At 42.5% G+C, this 23,038-nt stretch overlaps 1 protein-coding gene and 1 long non-coding RNA gene across 2 annotated transcripts; both read right to left on the bottom strand.

Moving 5' to 3' along the window:
- Window positions 1–10,699: 10,699 nt before the first annotated feature.
- LOC134208170 (uncharacterized) lies at window positions 10,700–11,216 on the bottom strand. Its single transcript, XR_009978527.1, has 3 exons — window positions 11,116–11,216; window positions 10,892–11,038; window positions 10,700–10,822 (listed from the first exon to the last, which is right to left on the bottom strand). It is a non-coding gene; the product is annotated as an uncharacterized LOC134208170 (long non-coding RNA).
- A 5,085-nt stretch (window positions 11,217–16,301) lies between these two features.
- LOC134222532 (endothelial zinc finger protein induced by tumor necrosis factor alpha-like) lies at window positions 16,302–21,939 on the bottom strand. Its single transcript, XM_062701697.1, has 4 exons — window positions 21,782–21,939; window positions 20,340–21,713; window positions 17,678–18,032; window positions 16,302–17,561 (listed from the first exon to the last, which is right to left on the bottom strand). The coding sequence occupies exons 1-4, from the start codon at window positions 21,790–21,792 to the stop codon at window positions 17,166–17,168; spliced, it is 2,136 nt and encodes a 711-aa protein (XP_062557681.1). The 5' UTR covers window positions 21,793–21,939; the 3' UTR covers window positions 16,302–17,165.
- Between the last annotated feature and the right edge of the window lie 1,099 nt (window positions 21,940–23,038).

Raw genomic sequence — 23,038 nt, forward strand, 5'->3', positions numbered from 1 at the left:
GCTCTTGAAAGGAGGCTTCTGAGCCTCTTGAAAGGAGGCTTCTGAGCCTCTTGAAAGGAGGCTTCTGAGCCTCTTGAAAGGAGGCTCTGAGCCTCTTGAAAGGAGGCTTTGAGCCTCTTGAAAGGAGGCTTTGAGCCTCTTGAAAGGAGGCTTCTGAGCCTCTTGAAAGGAGGCCTGAGCCTCTTGAAAGGAGGCTTCCGAGCCTCTTGAAGGAGGCTTCTGAGCCTCTTGAAAGGAGGCTTCCGAGCCTCTTGAAAGGAGGCTCTGAGCCTCTTGAAAGGAGGCTTCTGAGCCTCTTGAAAGGAGGCTTCCGAGCCTCTTGGAAAGGAGGCTCTGAGCCTCTTGAAAGGAGGCCTGAGCCTCTTGAAAGGAGGCTCTGAGCCTCTTGAAAGGAGGCTCTGAGCCTCTTGAAAGGAGGCTTCCTGAGCCTCTTGAAAGGAGGCTTCTGAGCCTCTTGAAAGGAGGCTCTGAGCCTCTTGAAAGGAGGCTCTGAGCCTCTTGAAAGGAGGCTTCCTGAGCCTCTTGAAAGGAGGCTTCCTGAGCCTCTTGAAAGGAGGCTTCTGAGCCTCTTGAAAGGAGGCCTGAGCCTCTTGAATGGAGGCTTCCGAGCCTCTTGAAAGGAGCCTCTTGAAAGGAGGCTTCCCAGCCTCTTGAAAGGAGGCTTCCCAGCCTCTTGAAAGGAGGCTTCCCAGCCTCTTGAAAGGAGGCTTCCCAGCCTCTTGAAAGGAGGCTTCCCAGCCTCTTGAAAGGAGGCTTCCCAGCCTCTTGAAAGGAGGCTTCCCAGCCTCTTGAAAGGAGGCTTCCCAGCCTCCTGAAAGGAGGCTTCCGAGCCTCTTGAAAAGAGGCTTCCGAGCCTCTTGAAAAGAGGCTTCCGAGCCTCTTGAAAGGAGGCTTCCGAGCCTCTTGAAAGGAGGCTTCCGAGCCTCTTGAAAAGAGGCTTCCGAGCCTCTTGAAAGGAGGCTTCCAAGCCTCTTGAAAGGAGGCTTCCGAGCCTCTTGAAAGGAGGCTTCCGAGCCTCTTGAAAGGAGGCTTCCGAGCCTCTTGAAAGGAGGCTTCCGAGCCTCTTGAAAGGAGGCTTCCGAGCCTCTTGAAAGGAGGCTTCCGAGCCTCTTGAAAGGAGGCTTCCGAGCCTCTTGAAAGGAGGCTTCCGAGCCTCTTGAAAGGAGGCTTCCGAGCCATACGCTGTGCTGGTTGAGGAGGGCAGGATTTATTTGGCTTTGATTTACCGTTCGCCATGTATATTATGTACAAGACAAAGTTTTGAAAAAAAAATACGGAATTATCAAAACTTAAACAATAAGTTTCAATTGGAATTTAATACGTCCGCCATTACGCATTTTTGTCCAAGGTACCCCCTAGGACCAGCGAAGGTACCCCCAGGGGTACATGTACCCCAGGTTGAGAACCGCTGCCCCAAGGAAAGTGGTCACTTTTCGATTGATTCTGAAACCCAGCTTGCGACACATCAAACTTCATGATTTTGCAACGCAAATACAATAGGAAACATTTGCAAAACTTCTGAGCGCATTGGCCTGACATTGACCTGGGAACCTGATGACCCAAGGGAAGTGGTCACTTTGAAATTGTTCTGAAACCCAGCTTGGGACAAATCGAACTCCATGATTTTGCAACGCAAATACAATAGAAGACATTTGCAGAACATCTGGGCACATTGACCACTTTCGGGGGTTTCCTGGGAACCTGATGCCCCAATGGAAGTGGTCACTTTTTGAGTGGTTCTGAAACCCAGCTTGCGACACATCAAACTTCATGATTTTGCAACATAAATGCAATAGAAGGCATTTGCTCAGCATCTGGGCACATCGGCCACTTCCGGAGCTTCCCTGGGAACCTGATGCCTTTTTTGAGTGATTCTGAAATCCAGCTGGCGACACATCAAAGTTCATGATTTTGCAACGCAAATACAATAGAAGACATTTGTAGAGCATCTGAGCGCATTGACCACTTCCGGAGATTCCTTTGGATCGTGATGCCCTTAGAGAAGTGGTCGCTTTTTGAGTGATTTCGAAACCCAGCTTGCGACACAGCAAAACTTTATGATTTTGCAACACAAATACAATAGAAGACATTTGTAGAGCATTTGAGCACATTGTCCACTTCCGGAGGTTCCCTGAGAACATGATGCCCCAAGGAAAGTTTCTTTTTGAGTCGATCTGAAACCCAGCTTGTGACACATCAAACTTCATCTCTTTTCATCACAAACAGACAATTATAAACATTAGAGACATTTACAGAGCATCGGAGCCATATCCTGAAGCTTCTTGGGAATCTGGAGCCCTATGAGAAGTGGTAACTTTTTTAGTGATGCTGAAACCCAGCTTGCAAAACATCAAACTTCATGATTTTGCAACAAAAAATCCTTAGAAGCCATTTGCAGAGCATCTGGGCACATTGGCCACTTCCGGAAGTTCCCTGGGAAACTGGAGCTCTCAGGGTAGTGGTCGCTTTTTGAATGTTTCTGAAACCCAGCTCACAACACATCAAATTTTCTGATTTTGTAATACAAATACAATTGAATACATTGGCAGAGTATCTGGGTACAATGACCTATTGCGGAGGTTTCCTGTAAACATACTGCATTTCACAAGCTTGGGTGGTTATGAAACCCAGCTTGCGACACATCGAACTTGATGATTTTTTAACATAAATAAGTTGAAGGCATTTGCACAGCATCTGGGGACATTGAGGTCATTCGCTGGAAGCCTCGCCAAACACCCCCTCTGACGTTGATTGGCAACCGTTTGACGTCTAGAATGCGTTGCAGTTATCGAACGGCTACTGTAGATTATTTGGAGAAAACAAAATCTTTCAGTTTGATGTGTCGCAAGCTGTTTTTCAGAACCAATTAAAAAAGGCCACTTCCCTGGGGGCATAAGGTTCCCAGGGAACCCCCGGAAGTGGCCGATGTGCTCATATGCTGAGCAAATGCCTACTTTTGTATTTGTGTTTCAAAATCATGAATCATCAAATGTGTTGCAAGCTGTGTTTCAGAACCACTCAAAAAGTGACCACTTCCCTTGGGTCATCAGGTTCCCAGGGAACCTCCGGAAGTGGCCAATGCGCTCAGAAGTTTTGCAAATTTTCCTATTGTATTTGCTTTGCAAAAACAAAGCTGGGTTTCAGAACCACTCCAAAAGTGACCACTTCTCTGAGGGCACCAGGTTCCCAGGGAATCTCCGGAAGTGGCTAATAAGCACAGATGCTCTGCAATTGCCTCCTATTGTATTTGCGTTGCAAAATCATGAAGTTCGATGTGTCGCAAGCTGGGTTTCAGAATCCATCAAAAATTGACCACTTCCCTCGGGGCATCAGGTTCCCAGGGAACCTCCGGAAGTGGCCAATGTGCCCAGAAGCTCTGCAAATGTCTTATATTATATTTGTGTTCCAAAATCATGAAGTTTGATGTGTCGCAAGCTGGGTTTCTGAACAACTCAAAAAGTGACCACTTCCCTGGGGGAACCAGGTTCCCGGAGCATCTGTAACCGTATTTTGGAGGTCCAAACGTGCAGTTTCCATTCCTACTATTGCAAAATGATGAATAAAAGCGATTGCATCATTATTAAGAGCATTTACTACTAGTTATCTACGATTAAAAGGAAGTTGACCTATTTTTGACCCCATTTGACCCAGGGGACCCCCTCGATAAAACCGTACCCAAGGACCCAATCACCAAATCAATACATCTACACAAAAATATAGGGTTTTATGCATCTCCCCTCCAAATTTCATGCAAATCGGTCGAAAAACAAGAGAACGGTGGATTTTACAATTTGAAATCGTAACCCGGGCCGAAACGGGAAAACGGGTACATTCGATCAATAGTTTTACATTCAAATTCCAAGCATTATGGCACGAGCACAATTAGTTCTTACAATTTGTTATCCAGTTTATCCAGTTATTGACGAGAAAGACAGCCACGTGCTCGTACCAGTGGCATAGCCCCCAGGGGGGATTGACAAGAGACGAAATTTTTAGAAGAAAATTAAAGAACAAAAAATGTTCACAAAACCCCCCCCCCCCCCCAGACCTGGCTACGCCACTGGCTCGTACCACCGCCAGTAGTAAAACCGACCACCAAGGAGAAAAAGTTGTCTCCAGCTGGATGGGGGAAGTATTTTTGTACATCATCCAATAGCGAAGACACAACTATATCCGATGGATGCTTCATTTTGTTGTATTTCGCTTTAGTTTTCAAAAAATACTGCCTTTTGCAATTGCAACACCTGATATAGTTGTGTCTTCGCTATTGGATGATGTAGTTTTAAAACAAAAATACTTCCCCCATTCAGCTGGAGACTGCTTTTTCTCATCGGTGGGTGGTTTTACTACTGGGGGTGGTACGAGCATGTGGCTGTCTTTCTCGTCAATGACTGGGTGACGGTAATTTGAGCCTTAATTATGTCTCAAGTACCATTCCCAACTTCAAATTAGGAATGAGGCCCCGTTAAACGCTTTGTTGTTTATGTAGATTATCAAGGGGCGAGGCCGAGTGTCCAAACCGGTGTAGATACTGTCTGAAGCAACCATGGCCTGTAAGAACCTGAGTCAGGTGAAAAGTGATTTCCCTATAGCGCCTCTTGCTTGACCCACGTACCTATCTCCGGTATCAACCTATGTGTCCAGCTACCCTTAGCGGAACTGTCCCACGCACGTTGCCATTTGACCATTGAGGCCAACCTTACAGCCAACGGATGCCTCTCGTGCCGCACATTCCGAAGCACTCTATGTCTTCACCGATGACGATGTCAATAGGCATCATACCGGTGATGACGCAAAGTGCATCGTGCGACACGGTACGGTTCGCGATCGCAACTCGGCACATGAGCCTATGCGTACTTTCTAACTTCATTCTGTAGCAGTTCAAATGGACAGAGCGACACTAGCCAGAAGCTTGCGCTTGCTGGCATAGAGTAGAGTGGGGCAAGAGTGCGCGTGGGGTAAGAGTGCGTTTTCGATTTTTTGAAGTAATAAAAAAAGATAAACTAGCAGCACTGCATCAGTTTGAGAGGTATTCTGGCCAACTATTATCAAGCCTGTTGATTGACATTAAATAAACAATATCATGTGTAATTGTGAACGATTTCAATAAACAACAAGGGTGATATGGACTTAGATAATTTTTTGGTCATTTTGCTAGAAATAATTGTGTTTCCGCAACTAGTTTTACCATCTTCTTCTTCTTCTTATAAGCATTACATCCCCACACTGGGATAGAGCCGCCTCGCAGCTTAGTGTTCGCTAAGCACTTCCACAGTTATTAACTGCGAGGTTTCTAAGCCAGGTTACCATTTTTGCATTCGTATATCATGAGGCTAACACGATGATACTTTTATGCCCAGGGAAGTCGAGACAATTTCCAATCCGAAAATTGCCTAGACCGGCACCGGGAATCGAACCCAGCCACCCTCAGCATGGTCTTGCTTTGTAGCCGCGCGTCTTACCGCACGGCTAAGGAGGGTCCCATATATACCTTCAATCAGGTGAACATTATATTATTTCGATAACCTACTTTATGGTACAGAACACCAAATCGGTTGGTTTTCCAAGAAGTGAAAACCATTACCGTGCACGCACCATACTTTGCGCAGTTAAGGAAATACAAAATTGAATCAACTCGTACAACTTACAGAAAGTAGCTATCTGCCTGAAATAGTTTCCATGCTGTAGTATTATTATTATATTATTGTTTGAGAACTAAATTTGGTACACAAATTTAAAATAAATAGTAAATTAAACTTCAAAGCAGACCCCTTATTATATGCCTAACTTTGCGCACATAACTTGGAAAATTTCTAACACGAAGCAAGCGTCTATCATACAATTTTTCATCCAAATTTTATTTTTTCAGCTAATACTACTATTACAATTTATGTTCATTCCATTTGTAGGCATATTTGAGCATATTTGAGAATATAAGGATGCCCGACATTATTTTCTTATGATTCAACATACTTAGTATGTTTTCACGTCTGTTGGTGTATGTACAGCCTCATTTATGTACATTGGCCACAGCTAACAAAAGTACTTTTTTGCGTAAACCCTATTCCGACGAAGTATATCATAAATGTTGAAAATATCGAAGAAATACGAGTTGTGCGCAAAATTAGGTACACTGTATTGAAAAATTGTTCCTAACATTGCGCATCATATATTTTAAAGAAAAATGTAAATAACTAACCAAATTCTCATGAGATGGCTTCTACAATATTATAATTATTGGGTCCATGTGTAATCAGTTGTCAGCGAATGTAAAAATTTACAAAAATACAGTTTTTCGGGTAAACCGTCACTTGTCATTTGTGCTAAGAACACGCCATTTTGGTCATTTTCACTGTTTTCAGTACAAGTTTCGACTATTAAAATGAAAAATATGTCATTTAACAGCGAAAAAATGCATACACTGTTATGATAACATGTATATTGTGCTGACAAGTAATAATTATATTTCGAAATTCAATTTAAACGCATTATATTACAAAAATAACCGCAAAATGCGCAAAGTTAGGAGCTGCGCAAAGTTGGGTGCGTGCACGGTACTTGAATAAATTTTGGGATTGTGGGGTAAAAGTACGCAGCAACGGGTGGGGCAAGAGTACGCATGAGAATCTCCAAGTTCTGATGTCAAAACCGTATCTCCGGCCGAAATAAGACTACTTCCAAAGCGTAAAGATCCACAACTAAGAAAAAAAGACAGAAATCGATAATTATCACAAATTTTAAGGATAAGTTGAAGTGATTTGGTGTTAGAAAGGACTTAGCGAACAAAGCACTGAAGCGAAATAATGAAATTGTATTTGGACTTGTTGTACACCTAAACATAGTACGAAAACACAATTTCATTTAAATGATAATTTCATTTAATCAAAAGAAACATCCATAAATTACGCAACGCTTAGCTGGGAGGGGAGATGTATGACGATCCATATAATTTTTACAGGATTCTAATCTAATCTAATCTAATCTCATACTTGTGTAGCCAATACTTGAAAGCATCCTGGAAAATGACGGTTTTTGAATTCCGTCATTTTTCTTTTCATATGGTCAGGCCAACTACGCAGTATGTACCGCAAAAATGACTCCTAGATTCATTTCATTTCATTTATTTAGTTAACATCTAAACAGATAACACTGAATCAACAATTTGACGCCACAATGCACGGTTCGAGGCCGCATCTCTCCATCCTCGGATACGCCCCACGCTCGCCAAGTCGTTCTGCACCTGGTCTGCCCATCTCGCTCGCTGCGCTCCACGCCGTCTCGTACCTGCCGGATCGGAAGCGAACACCATCTTTGCAGGGTTGCTGTCCGACATTCTTGCAACATGTCCTGCCCATCGTACCCTTCCGGCTTTAGCTACCTTCTGGATACTGGGTTCGCCGTAGAGTTGGGCGAGCTCATGGTTCATTCTTCGCCGCCACACACCGTCTTCTTGCACACCGCCAAAGATGGTCCTAAGCACCCGTCTCTCGAATACTCCGAGTGCTTGCAAGTCCTCCTCGAGCATTGTCCATGTTTCATGTCCGTAGAGGACAACCGGTCTTATTAACGTCTTGTACATGACACATTTGGTGCGGTGGCGAATCTTTTCGACCGCAGTTTCTTCTGGAGCCCGTAGTAGGCCCGACTTCCACAGATGATGCGCCTTCGTATTTCACGACTAACGTTGTTGTCAGCCGTTAGCAAGGATCCGAGGTAGACGAATTCCTCGACCACCTCGAAGGGATCCCCGTCTATCGTAACACTGCTTCCCAGGCGGGCCCTGTCGCGCTCGGTTCCGCCCACAAGCATGTACTTTGTCTTTGACGCATTCACCACCAGTCCAACTTTTGTTGCTTCACGTTTTAGGCGGGTGTACAGTTCTGCCACCTTTGCAAATGTTCGGCCGACAATGTCCATGTCATCCGCGAAGCAAATAAATTGACTGGATCTGTTGAAAATCGTACCCCGGCTGTTACACCCGGCTCTCCGCATGACACCTTCTAGCGCAATGTTGAACAACAGGCACGAAAGTCCCCGGCGCGATTCGAACGAACTGGAGTGTTCGCCCGAAATCTTCACACAGTTTTGCACACCATCCACCGTTGCTTTGATCAGTCTGGTAAGTTGTTCTCGTCCATAATTTTCCATAGCTCTACGCGGTCTATACTGTCGTACGCCGCCTTGAAATCAACGAACAGATGATGCGTTGGGACCTGGTATTCACGGCATTTTTGAAGGATTTGCCGTACAGTAAAGATCTGGTCCGTTGTCGAGCGGCCGTTAACGAAGCCGGCTTGATAACTTCCCACGAACTCGTTCACTAATGGTGACAGACGACGGAAAATGATCTGGGATATCACTTTGTAGGCGGCATTAAGGATGGTGATCGCTCGAAAGTTCTCACGCTCCAGTTTGTCGCCTTTCTTGTAGATGAGGCATATAACCCCTTCCTTCCACTCCTCCGGTAGCTGTTCGGTTTCCCAGATTCTGACTATCAGTTTGTGCAGGCAAGTGGCCAGCTTTTCCGGGCCCATCTTGATGAGCTCAGCTCCGATACCATCCTTACCAGCTGCTTTATTGGTCTTTAGCTGTTGAATGGGATCCTTAACTTCCCTCAAGGTGGGGGCTGGTTGGCTTCCATCATCCGCTGAACTGACGTAGTCATCTCCTAGACTCCATGACCATGACTCCTAGATATTGAGTGGCTTAAGAAATACCTGAAGTCACTCAATAGCTTGGAATCGAGGGGAAAGGAAGAAAGCGTGGACCTCCCGTACCAAACGCCCATATAATTTTTAGAGGATTCATACAAAAAGTGTAAGATAGGGGGAGGGGTGATAAAATAGCCAAATGGTGGACTTTCTTTAGAGAAAATTCCTTTGTTTAAGCCAAGCGAGATCTTATATATTTTTACCTCTATAGTTTAAGAGTTAGTCTTTATTAAGGAGACTTTCAGCCCAAGGCTGGCTCGACTCTGTTAATATATTCTTAAAGCACATGATTGGATAAATGCGTACTCTTACACCACCCAATGCGCACTCTTACCCCACCGATGGGGTAAGAGTGCGTTTTTCACTTGTCTTGCAATAAGGGTGCTACTAAAACGAATATCAATAATTTCAATAATTTTTTCCTTGGGTAACATATACGAAGAGTATATGAATCATCGACATCGATTTGATATGCAGAAGCTTGCTTCATAAGAGCCACATGATCGATTGAAAACTACGCAGAAAAAAATCCATGGTAACGGTTACTATTTTGTAGACTACGCCATGTTTTTAAAACAACCACAAATTTTCAGTTAAATTAACCACGCATTCGGACAAATTCACCACTGATTCAGTTCATGCAACAACATTCCACCAGGACCACAGTTGATTTTCAATGCGCGCATGGTAAAATCAAACGGGTTTGTTGTCTGCTGAAAATCGTCGGTGCGTATTCTTAAATTAACCCTCCGAATGGTAGTTTCGACCGCAAAATTTTTTTTGCGTGTAGGTGCGTACTCTTGAGGTGGCTACCTAAGGAGAGCTTATCGTCGATCATAACCCCCATCACCGCCCTTATCACCGCTTGTTGCTCCGTCTTTAGATTTTTAGCAACAACCACCTCAATCTTGTGGTTAGCCAGTTCTAACTTCCTGGAACTCATCCACTCGTCCACAATTGCAATCGAGTTGGCTGCAGTCAACTCCACTTCTTCGATCGATTCGCCGTAAACCTCCAGGGTAATATCGTCAGCGAAGCCGACGATTACCACGCCCACCGGGAACTTCAACCTCAAGACACCGTCGTACATGACGTTCCATAACACCGGACCCAGTATGGTACCTTGCGGAACCTCTGAGGTTATGCCAACGCACTTCCACCCCGCATCCGTGTCGTATACCAGTACTCGATTCTGGAAGTAGCTTCCTAGAATCTTGTACAGGTACTCGGGAATTCCAAGACGATCTGCAATAGCTGCTCAACTGGCACTATTCAATGCATTCCTCACGTCGAGAGATACTACTGCACAATAGCGAACTCCACTCCTCTTACGTTGGATAGCTATCTCCGCTGATTTGGTAACCAACAAGATAGCGTCTATGGTCGACTTACCCTTTCGGAAGCCAAACTGGTTACTCGATAGACCATCCGCACCCTCCGTGCGTATCAACAACCTGTTGAGGATGATCTTATCGAGCACCTTCCCCGCCGTATCAAGCCGGTGTATTGGTCTATATGCCGACGGATCCCTCGGTGGTTTTCCCGCCTTTGGCAATAGGACCAAGCTATGCCTTTTCCATTCGATTTTCCATTAAACACCTCGTCGTCGAAGTACGATGTCTTCCACATACGAGGGCTAGGCCTCGCCCCTTCTTCCGTACGCTGAATGCTGGTCGTATAGTCGATACTGTACACGCAGAAAAAAACTATTTTAAAAACAACAATTGTTCACATAAATTCAGAAAGAATTTCGCATTGTTTTGGCGGTAATAAGAATTATTATTGTTTCAACAATCCAATATTATTGTTTTTATAGAAGCTTAGAAAGCTTGCGCTTCATGAAGCTTTTTTGAAAGCTTCGATCATCTATAATAGTATTGTTGTTTCAATAAGAAATATATGTTTAATTCAAATATCAATTTTATTGATTGACTTTTCTTTGTTTATTTATTGAAATATTTCATTAAATTTGAATAAATATTTTTATTTGTATTTCTTTGTAATTGAGCCATAGATTTTAAATAGACATTTTGGGAATACAGCGATACAGCGCACATTTCAATTCTGGACATCCGCCTGCGTTCCATGGTAGAGGGGAACCAACTGCTGATCTGAAACAAAATATTTGTTTTGAAAAACTTGAAAAGAAACTAAATTTACTTACCAATTTGGAAATGTACCTATAGGCAATGTTGAACGTCGTATATATGTCCAATTCAGTGCTTCTCCATCAGAACTCCGTATGGAGAACGTATTACGTATGTTGTTTTTTTTTATTTGTTAAATTATGTTTCTCCACTTGTCCGAGTTTTTGCGTGTTTTATGTCCTGTGGTAATCAAAAGCCAAAAGCAGATTAGAACAATATTTTCAATTCATGGCAATAGTTTTAAATATCATAAATACCTTGACGAAAGTAAAATATTATGCCAGCAATCGGTGGTAAATCCTTTCTTTTCGAAACCCATGATTTCTTAAGTTCCGCGATTGTTGACTCTAAAGCCAAGCCCAAGCCGAACATTTCAAAAAGCCTTAAGGTATACCTTAATATGAATAGCACAGATCCTATAGATAATCACTATAATGTAATCACTGGGGCATTTCTCTCATATCACCGGAGAAAAAACTTTGTCTTGGACTTACAATATTCCACTATTGTATGCATGAAAAGCAAACCGATCATTCGAAATTGCCTAATTATTTTTTTATTTATCAAATATGTTCCATCATCAGACTTTTTATAAATTATAAATGATAAAATAGACGGCTACAAAACGAGCCAATATCAAGCTAAATCATTTAATTTCGGTTAGATCTCGATATCTTTTATCAGGCGCAGGCTCATCATACATACAGACGAAGTTAGTAAATGTGTTTCATGGCGACAATTTTATAGTCAAGGAATACTCTTGGGAATACTCCTATTTTATTCCTAGAATTATATTAGATGTTTATTATATAACTAACTGCCCCATTTTGTGGCTTTAAAGTAAAAATGATGTCACACTCAATAACACCTGCTGCATAACCATAGTACAATGTGGTAGTAGCAGATTGTAGTAGAATAATAAACAAAAATACTAAACAATAGCATGAATTATTTGAATAAATTTTGAACTACCAATCATAGCAATCGGCTTTCAGTGTGGCTATCAATCGCACAAATAAAATTACGATTCAGTATTTTCGTATTTCCAATGCAATCAACTACTACCACATATCGTTTTGACTCAAATTCCGAACAAGACTTATATTCCGAACACTTGCTTTCAAATGGTTATTTTGGCTTTATTCGTTTAATTCTCTCGACAGGAACTCAAATTCGTTTGTAATCTTGATCCGCAGTACGGAAAACCGATGAAAATTTAAGTTTTAGGACGCTAAAACGCCACTGTTCGAAATATGAGTCATGTTCGGGATTTGAGCCAAAACAGTACACCAGTGTACATAGAACGGTTTGATGTCTGAATTGTATTATAGCTATTAAACCGCATTCACTGAGTGAAACGTGACAATGTTGCATTTTTTGAAAGACTTTTGTAATTTCCAAGGAATTTGTCATGGATCATAATGACGCTACACTGAGGTTCTTTTCAAATGTAAACGTTGAAATCATTAGAGCTTTTTCGAAAAGCTCATTTCTGAAGTATTGTTGAAATAACAATATTTTCTATTTGATATTATCTCAACAAATCTTGTTGATACAATAAACTTCATAGTATTTTCAATAAAATTTGATGATTTGAAAACAACAATCATATTTTTTGGTTCAATGTTAACAGTTTTCTGTCCGTGTAGCGAACTGTAGTATTCAGAGTAAGCGGCTAATGATTTTAGTTTGTATAAGTGATTCTAGACTATGGATTGATTCTGCTATTGCGAATAGTACATTTAACATAAGCAATCAAATATACCAATCGTGAAATCACATATTTCGCGTGCCCCAATTTACCGTACAATGTTACAAGTTTTACATTAGACTTGATTCGAACTCCCAATTTTGCATATGCACTAATCACGATAGAGAAAGAATCTGTGCATGATTGAGTGCATGATTGTGCAGTGTGAGATGGTGTTGGTAGCGCCATCGGGTTGAGTAGCAACGACGAAGATTGCACCGTCAGTTTGTTGTCGAATTTTAAAACGAACAGTCGCACCGCTCTTTAACGGCGGATTCCATTCAGCCGTTTTCGGCTGGAATACGACAGTGGGGTCGCCATTTTCATTAATAGACGTATCAAACATAAATTATATTTTCGTTTGAAATCAAAGTTTTCGAAACCTTGGGAGTTTCTGTTGAAACAAATTTTGGACAATTCTCTTTTATTGCTGCCTACTTGCCTTTTCAGTGCAATGGGTAAAATCTTCAAATTCTAACTCGCAACAAATCCAAATTAGTGACTTCAATGCCAAACACCGTTCATGGAATAATGCTCAAAGCAATTCCAATGGTAAATTTTATTTGAAGATTGTTCTGCGGGATATTATACTATCCAGCTTTTTACGCTAGCCATAAAACATATAAGGGGTGATTCATACATGACATATGCTTTGTGCAGATTCCTACAGTAACATCGAAGTAGCCTTGAATCGAGGCTTGTTTAGCGAAATGTCAATATTTTGCAAATGTTTACAATTTTTGGTTCACTGTCATTTAATTTGAGTTGATTCAAGTCTGGTTATAATTTTAAATCTATATTTCAGAAAATGAAGCTTTTTTCATGAAGGAATAATAAACATCTTTATTCGGTATTGAATACCGTTTCACACAATACCAAGGATACCACTAGCTGGGTAATAGCGTTATTAGTGGCGGACCAATTTTATCGGATTGCATAGATTGTAGATAGTACATAAGAAGCCTCCGACCCCGCATGAAACCTCAAAGTCTCAGAAAATACGAGTTTGCCCCTTATTGTTTGTTATATGTATGCATAATCCATTGCAATAAAAGCAACGACTGAAGTTTTAAAATTTTCTTGGGGTGACAAAATTGGGTCGAAAACGTAATAAAATAGGTGGTAAAATCGGGTAATACTGTATTTCTATTTTTTCTTTCTCGTACAAATAATTTACCCGTACAAAATACTCACAGAAACATCTTCTAGTCAAATCTGGTTTACGTAGACTTGCGTATACATTGGATGGAATCACCAGAAATGGTTTTAGAGTAGAGTAAGCGGCTAATGATTTTAGTTTGTATAAGTGATTCTAGACTATGAATTGATTCTGCTATTGCGAATAGTACATTAAACATAAGCAATCAAATATACCAATCGTGAAATCACATATTTCGCGTGCCCCAATTTACCGTACAATGTTACAAGTTTTACATTAGACTTGATTCGAACTCCCAATTTTGCATATGCACTAATCACGATAGAGAAAGAATCTGTGCATGATTGAGTGCATGATTGTGCAGTGTGAGATGGTGTTGGTAGCGCCATCGGGTTGAGTAGCAACGACGAAGATTGCACCGTCAGTTTGTTGTCGAATTTTAAAACGAACAGTCGCACCGCTCTTCAACGGCGGATTCCATTCAGCCGTTTTCGGCTGGAATACGACACGAACCACCATCATCTACCTCCAGTTCGAACTACTCGTTTGGCCAGGGCTCCAGAACGTAACGACGATAATCGACTCGGCCCCGTTCCAGCTGTAGGTACTTTTGGTTCCGACATTGCCCAATTCCACATCCAACATGGCCAGTGATTCCAACAGGATCTTCCCCCGTTGATTCGTGGAACGGCTTCCCCATTCCACGGCCCAAGCGTTGAAGGCCCCCGCTATCACCACCGGCCTACGCCCCATCAAGTTAGCCTTCAAACAATACAGCATACAACCGAACTGCTCGATCAACCATCGAGGAGGCGCATATAGCAGCTGCAGAAGAAGACCCCGTATGGACTTTGGCAATGACGAAGCGCTCGTGTGTCGATATCGCCGCTATTTTAGACCCATCGGTGACCCAATTACCGTTCCTGGCGGGTACCCGGTAATGATCCGCCCATGATAGCGATATCCGTCCCCCATTCAGCAACAATCTGATACATCAGTTGCTGGGCTGCATCACAATGGTTCAGGTTTAGCTGCGTTACCTGCACCGTGATATTGCAGCACGCTTAAACGCCGGGCACTTCGAATCCCCCATGGGGTGCTTGAAGTTCGCAGCTTTGCTGGAACAAATCAAACAATTGGGAGGGTTCGTGCAGCATTGTGCCTTATGTCCCTCCAATCCGCAGCGTCGGCAGAGCTTGCTTCTGTCAAAGCCTTTGCAGTCCCATTGCTTGTGTTCCGGTTCCAGGCACTTGAAGCAAACTTCGAGTAGCTCGTATATGCACACAGGGCACACCAACCATCCCACCTTGACGCTCCCTAACTTGACTACCTTGGATGCGTCCGTTGAAGATAGCCGAACCAATGCTACCTGCGCCTCTGCCGGACCTTTCCTTAGACGAACGGCTGCGGTGGGCGTCTCCACTTTACACTGTCGCCTCAGTGCCGTGACGAGCTCTTCGACTTCGGTGATCTCGTTCAGGTCTTTAACCCTTAGATTCGCCTCCGTCGTGAGTACCCTCACCTTGACCGTCTCGCCTAGGACTTCCTCCGCCAACTTCTTGTAGGCGGCGCCCTTTTGCGAGGCGCCCCTCTTCAGCTCGGGGATCATCTCGCCCGTCCGGATACGTCTTATTCGACGTACGTCGGCGCCGAGTTCACCGATCTTGACGTCACTCCTCATCGCCTTCAAGACGTCCGAGTACTTGGCCTCGTCCGTCTTTATGACTAGGGCATTGCCCCTGGAGCGATTGGCGCCTACCCTAAACTTCTTGCTACCCTCATTTACCTGGGTCTTATTTTCGGCCCTTGACGGCCCTTGTAGAGACCTTTCCAGGTCCTTCCTTCCCCGGTTTTGGAGGTACCTGGCCGGGGTTCAGCTTCCCAGCCCCACTACCCTTGTTCGGGGTAGTAACCTTCCGCGTTTTGGAGCGTCCCCCAGGGAGCTCATCCCCTGGAGACTGTCTCCCCCGTGTTTCTTTACACATTTGGGCAACTTCAGCGTCAGCACCCCGTTGTACATCACATTCCATAACGTTGGGCCTAGTATGGACCCTTGTGGAACGCCCGCCAAAACCCTAATCGACTTTTGCCCCGAATTCGTGTCGTAAACCAGAATCCAGTTCTGGAGGTAGCTCCTAAGGATCTTACACGAAGTCGGGGATCCGTATTACGTGCAGCGCTGCGGCGATGGTCTCCCAGGTGGCACTATTGAACGCGTTTTTGACGTTAATCGTAAGTATCGCGCATAACCGATTCCCGCTCGTTTTATCAGGCAGTTATCCTTAATCGATTTATTCGACAAAGAATTCTGTCTCATTGATTTCTATAGAAAATTGGCCATATCGGACTATGGGCCTGGAAGTTATGGCCAAAATGCCATTTTTGCCTTTCGCGTATTTATAGAAAGAAATCGTGAAAAATGTCACCCATTTTTCAGGCACTTATCCTTAAACAAATGATTTGCTCAGCATTTAGTTATTTCCTTAGATCGCACACTCAAAGAAGTTCGGAAGTCAATCAAAACGAAAAGCACGCAGAAAAAAAATCATATATTCCGTATTTAGTATATAGTACTATTTTTATATAAGTATGGTATATCAATTGCGATTAAATATATTAAAATTGATTAGTACACACAGAACTGGGAGTATTGAGATACTCATTGATACACATTTATGGAATACAAATAAATTTCAATGAAAGCTAATTTACTAAATCGGGTAGTCCTATAGCCATTTCGAAACTTTATGTGGAATGTATTTGATTGGATGAACACAAGATACAAATGCTGCCTTTATCGCTTGCCTTCATTCGTCAAAATCAGCAGTATCGGACATTGCTTTTGTGTTTCACAGCATTCATCACATAGCGATTAGAGTGGATATTAAAGCCACAGTGAATTATGGTGTCGGTGTCTAATCAGCGATTCCAATCGAACCAGCAAGAAGTGTTCTTTAGTTTTTGGTTTAAAATTTTTAATAGAAAGCCATATGTTTATATTCATAGATGGCTTCCCTTATTCATTCTAATAGGATATACAAAGTAATGTAAGTTAGAAATCATTTGCTTTTTATGGATTATTTTTATGATTTCAATCTAAAATTTTGTTGAATCGATTTTACACTTTATACAAAGTATGTTGGTCAGCCGATGGGAATACCAGAAACAATCATCAGTCCATTACATCAGTTGAAACAAACCTGTTGAATACAGCGCATGTCTCAAAATTTCAAGATCAAGATATTATATTCCAATTTAAAATAAGTGCACATATTTATACAATTTCTTTTGTAAACTTTGAAAACGCGACAATCACTAAACTCAAACGTCGTTTTGCCCTTAATGTTCACCAATGAGTACTTCAATACAGACAGCCCTGCTTTATATAGCAGCATTCTTTACATAGCTTCATCTATTTCCACCACCGGCTGGGATGGTGCCTCCGCATCTTTGCCTCCATCCTCGTCGTCCTCGTCATCATCGACTTCGATTCCATCCAACCCAATCGATTCATCGTCTTGGTCTTCCTCGTTGAGTCCAATCGATTCATCATCCTCTTCGTCCGCATCGTCATTCTCTGTTTCTTTTACAAGTGTCGGGATGTGATTTTTACTTCTGGGATTGAAATGCGACAATCGGTGCTTTCTCATCGTGGCCAGGCATACGTACGCCGCCGGACACAGATCACACGCGTGCGGTCGCCTATCGCTGTGAAGCCTTCTGTGGATGCGCAGGTTGACATTATGAGGAAATGTTTTCCCGCAAACGTCGCACACGAATGATTCGACGTGAGTCTGAAATAAGATATTTTTTAAGAGCACAACTAAATACGGAAGCTTGATAACACTTATCAGATTAATGCATTCCATAGAAATATGTTCTATTGATGCCTAATATTTCTAAACCGTACCTGCATGTGCTGCTCCAAGTTGTAGGCGTTGTTGAATATGCGACTGCACTGCGTACACTTGATGGCAGTCGGCAGCTGATGGCGGATCTCGTGGTCTACCAGCTGAGCGGCATCTTTGAACATTTTCGGACAATGCTGACACATGATCGCTTCCTCCATATCCGCCGAGTGTGTCTCCTGTACGTGCTTCATCAACTCCAGGTAGGACGGGTACGATCCTTGGCAGAAGCGGCACGTACACGCTCCCAGATCTTTCGGTATAGCGCACTTTCGTTGATGTTTGTTCAGGCCGCTTTTCTTGATGAACGACAATCCGCAGTGACAAACGCAGGGTTTTGTACCGGTATGAACATGTCTGAAATGGAGGAAGCAGTTTTTATTTGATCAAAATCTCGAAGGAAAAAATAATCTACCGTCAAACGGGGTGACTTGCAACACTTGAGTTTGCCACAAGTTTTTGTTTTTTTTTTACAATAGAAATATGCCCAAACATCGAATTTGTCGTCACACATCCCTAGGTTACATTGTATTTGTTGTGCCTAGTTGGTATTTAGATGAAAATAATACTCACTGTTGTTTTTTTGTATTATTTTGTGAAACATTTTCGTTAATTGAAAGTCGAACGTCGTAAATCGTAAGTTCGTGAAGAAAATTGAAAATAATTTCACCAAAATCGATCCCCTCTCCAGTTACAGTACCTAATAAGGTATGTAATTCCGCAAAAACTATAAAATAATAAAATTGTTTGTTTTTGAAATATCAACTTTTTTAAAATTTGTCCCCCTGTGGGGTGACTTGCAACAGCTGATACACGATAGTTTTATTTATCAAAAACTGCTGATTCAGTCTTTAAACATTTTTTTTTCAAACTAGTATTGATTTTATGTTAAAGAATTCCTTTACTAGCCGCGAAACTACAAAAAACCTGAAGGAAGTCGCATGATTTCTAATTCTTCAAATAAAACTTTGATGAAGGCAGCGGGAGAAGTTAAAAAACAAATTGTTTATCTGGGAAGCCGCTTGGCGGTACGATTTGTCCCCAACAACAATTTTACATTATCTTAATACAGAAAACAGTAAAACTAAGACTTACGGTGGTCAAACAGTGTTGAATCCCCAAGAAGATCCAACACTTGTGGATGGTTTGCTGCTTGCTGCGGAAATGCCTTTTCAAAATAATGATTGTGGTAAATTGGATAATGGGGAATGAAAGGAAAACCGTTTTAAAAACAACTATCCAGGGAATGACTGGTGGTGTACAGCATTCTTAAGCCGACATAGAGCACTTTCAAACCGATGACTTATATAATATCAATCGATATGTTGAAATCGTAAAAAAGGCGGAATGAGGGGAGGGGGATCTCTCAAGTAAGGCCCCTGCATTGACAGTGATGAAGAATGAGCCAGGATGAAAAATCACTATGATTAAGTTGTTCTAAAACATGTTATGATTGAATTCGATGATGTGTTGCAAGTCACCCCGCAGTAGGGGTGGCTTGCAAAACCCATCATTTCGATATTATTTTCATATTTTTATTATTGTTGTATATCTGATTATATGTCTAATCACTAATATTATGACCCATTAAAAGTATCATGTACTAGTAGAATGAATAAATCCTTTTAATTCAGAATTATTGAGCGAGAAACTTGAAAAGTGTTGCAAGTCACCCCGTTTAAGGTAGATATGTTATGAGATTTTCTAGACTAAATAAGGAGTTTGACCATTCAAAATGGAACTTCAATTACCGCTCAACTTTGTGTTTCCGATCGCGCTCTTGAGTTTTGAAAAGTCAAATGATTGACTACAGTTGTTGAAAATCAGAGAGCGTCAACTTGGCAACCTGCATTAACCTATTTATGTAATAGCGGAGCTTCGGTCAACTTAAGGTCACTCCTGACAGAATCAAAGTTTCAAAGTGCTCGCGTTTTCGGGGGCACGCCACTCGATACGGAGGCGGCGGACAACTGTCATTTTTGTTGATTCAGCTTTGCTGCGTTGCAGCATGCGTGAAAAAATAAAAATGACAGTTGTGCGTTGCTTCCGTATCGAGTGGCGTGCCCCCGAAAACGCGAGCACTTTGAAACTTTGATTCTTTCAGGAGTGACCTTAAGCATTGAACATTTGAATTGCAAAATCAACTTTTCCATCCCGTACAAAATCAGCTAGTAGCTAATAAATAGTAAAAAGCATCCTTGTTGCTGTTACTTTTAATTGGTATTACATCTCCTACTGGCACATTGCCGCCTCGCAGCTACCCACAACATGGTCTTGCTTAATTCTTCTTATTGGCATTACATCCCCACACTGGGAACAGTGCGGCCTCGCAGCTTAGTTCATTAGGCACTTCCACAGTTATTACTGCGAGGGTTCTAAGCCAGGTTACCATTTTTGCATTCGTACATCATGAGGCACGATGATACTTTTATGCCCAGGGAAGTCGAGACAATTTCCAATCCGAAAATTGCCTAAACCGGGAATCGAACCCAGCCACCCTCAGCGTGGTCTTGCTTTGTAGCCGCGCGTCATACCGCACGGCTAAGAAGGGCCCGCGTTGCCATCACACCATCGTTACTCTTTCATAGGCGTCTGCATAAACTGGACACCTAACTCATAATTTTAAAACATCTGGCATTACATTACAAAATAAAATACGCTCACCTGTGCTGAATTAAACGCACCACGTCCTTGAAAGACTTGTCGCACGTTTCGCATCTGTACGGGGCAAAATCCGAATGATTCTTCTCGTGCATCGTCAAAGCCGCACACTTGGCGAACGCCTTTCCGCACGTTTTGCAAACAAATGTTTTCTCCATGGTATGTTCATTGACGTGCCTCCGGAGGGACGCCAGCAAGGAATAATTTCTAACGCAATAATCGCACTGATAGCGCTTCAATCCGTCCTTGATGACGATCGTGACGTTCAACCGCTTGCTCTCGATCTCGGCCCGAGCTTTGGCCTCCTCCAAGTCTTCATCCTTAACGTGTCCTTTTTCGTGCTCCCGACAACCGGCATGGGAGTGGAATCGGGCAGCACAGAATCGACACTGAATAAACACCCCTTCCATTTCCTCGTGAAGCTGCATGTGTCTATTCATTACTCGCACTGAATTCATGCTGTTTGGATCGTTGCACAGTTGACACGTGAACGGAAGCATGTCAGCATGATTGCACAGGTGATCGTTAAGCTCGTCCTTGGTCAAATGCTCCCTCTTACAAACATAGCAGAAGTTCTGCTTCCTTTGGATACGCTTCTCGGGTGGCATACTTGCCTCATGCATCTTTTCGTGCCGTTCCTTATTGTACATTGTGGCGAATTTCGTTGGACAGTAGTGGCAGGCAAACCGCTTGATTACATTCTGTCGTATAGGCGGATCCTCCGGATATTTCTTCCGTTTATTGTAGATCTTTTTCTTTTTGTCCTGTTTTTTGCTGACCGGCTCCGGATCATACACCCCGGAGCTATCTGAAGAATCGTCATCGCTTTTCTTGTTGTTCCTTTTTGAAGGAACATATGGATCGTCAACACCGGAACTATCAGATGAATCGTCGGTTCGTTTGGATTTCCTCGCTTTTACATGTGTCTCCTCCGAATCTTCCTCACTTTCAGAATCATCTGAAGTGGAACCTCCCGGTTTGTAATCGCTGCCATCCGAATCAACCTCACCTTCTTCCTTTTTTGCCTTACCTTTCTTTACACACTTTCTCACCGGTCTTGCCACAGTTTTGGTTCGCTTCCTGCTCGTGCTTGGTTTAACTTCCGACTTAATTTTACCACTTCCATCCAGTTCATCGGGATCTTCTTTGATAATCACATCCAACATACTGAAATCGGGTACATCGGACGCCGGAACACCATCCGGCAATTGCTGCTCATCGTCACTGGGAGGCTCCTCCTTAACGTCCACATCTTCCGGTTCCATCGCTAACGCGGACGGAATATCCCCTTCGTTTTTACTGCCCGTTTGCTCGCCATTTTCCGACTTGATAATGTAGATCTGCTCAATGCCCCCGCTGGTGTCAGGACGGACCTGCCTGCAAGGGATAATCATTTGTATTACGTTCTCTGAAATCGAAAGATATTTAACGAAGGTACAACAAACCTGCACAGCATTTTGTGTTGCTAAATAATGGAAATTCCTGAAAAAATCAATAGATTTTCCGACGCAAGCTAACACGAAAATTGTAAACAAATAATCCGGACTACACTAATTCAGAACAAATTTTGTTGTTTCTGACTTGTTTTGAAGTTTTGACAGCCCCCAAGTATTGGGCGATTGAATTATTTTCCGGGAATTGCTTGCGAACATATCCCGGGTATTTTGCAAAATTTAAATTAGGCTATCCATGAGGACATTCAGCGATGGGACTGACAATCGAAATCAAAACAAAGTGTGTATGCAGTTGAACGGAACTCACTTCTGGTGTAAACCGCGCTTAACAATTTCCTTTGAATTGTTCTGTCAGTCCGGTCAGAATCTGTCAAATAATCAAGGTAAACAAAAATCGTCAGCTGTTCGCAACTGTCTTATGGATTGCCTTATAGTAGGGCATTTTATGAGACGTTTTGCGGTGGCCCGATTATTTATGTTTAATATTTTGTTTTGGTATGATTCAGCGTGAACATTCCGTTGGGTCCGCACACAAAATAATGTTTGTTACGTTTTAAGGCCCAAACACAATGTCAGCGGAACGGCGACGGCAACGGCAAATTTGACAGTTAGCCCATATATTTTCTGTCAGATTTGCCGTTTCCGTTGCCGTTCCGCTAACATTGTGTTTGGGGCTACTTTTCATTCGTGTTTTCTTCAGCATTTCATGCTTAGAATGCAAAGGTATGAATAATTTAACGACTCGTTTTACGAACCATATGAAAAACTTTGTTCTAAACCACTAGGTACACGAAAAGTGAATCAGGTTAAATTGATGATGGGACCCATCGGCATGTTCAGCGTGAAATTACCAAACAAACGGGCTCTCACTTATTGTCAAAGTAGATAAACACGAGAAAAACAGCTGTTTCGATCTGTCTCATAAAATGCCTAATTGTTTAGGGTCTGTTCAAAATATTACGTAACGCAGTAGGGGCTGGGAAGTTGTTTAATTTTTGATACGATTTGTTACGGGGTTTTTCGAGATATTGTTACGCGTAACAAATTAATTGCATACAGAAAAAATATTTAAGAAATTTAAAAAAATATTTATTACCTTTAGGCTTTGGGCTGCGAAATGGTGAGTTGACATCCGGGAAGGGGCGCCTAACATACCTCTGGTCCTCACAAGTTCCAATACTCACGCTTCCACGGGTCTTCCGATGACAATTGACCGCCAGCTAAGGGTTGCGTACTTAGCTGGTAGTG

The sequence above is a fragment of the Armigeres subalbatus genome, chromosome 1 (genome assembly GCF_024139115.2).
Source record: "Armigeres subalbatus isolate Guangzhou_Male chromosome 1, GZ_Asu_2, whole genome shotgun sequence".
Classification (NCBI taxonomy): domain Eukaryota; kingdom Metazoa; phylum Arthropoda; class Insecta; order Diptera; family Culicidae; genus Armigeres; species Armigeres subalbatus.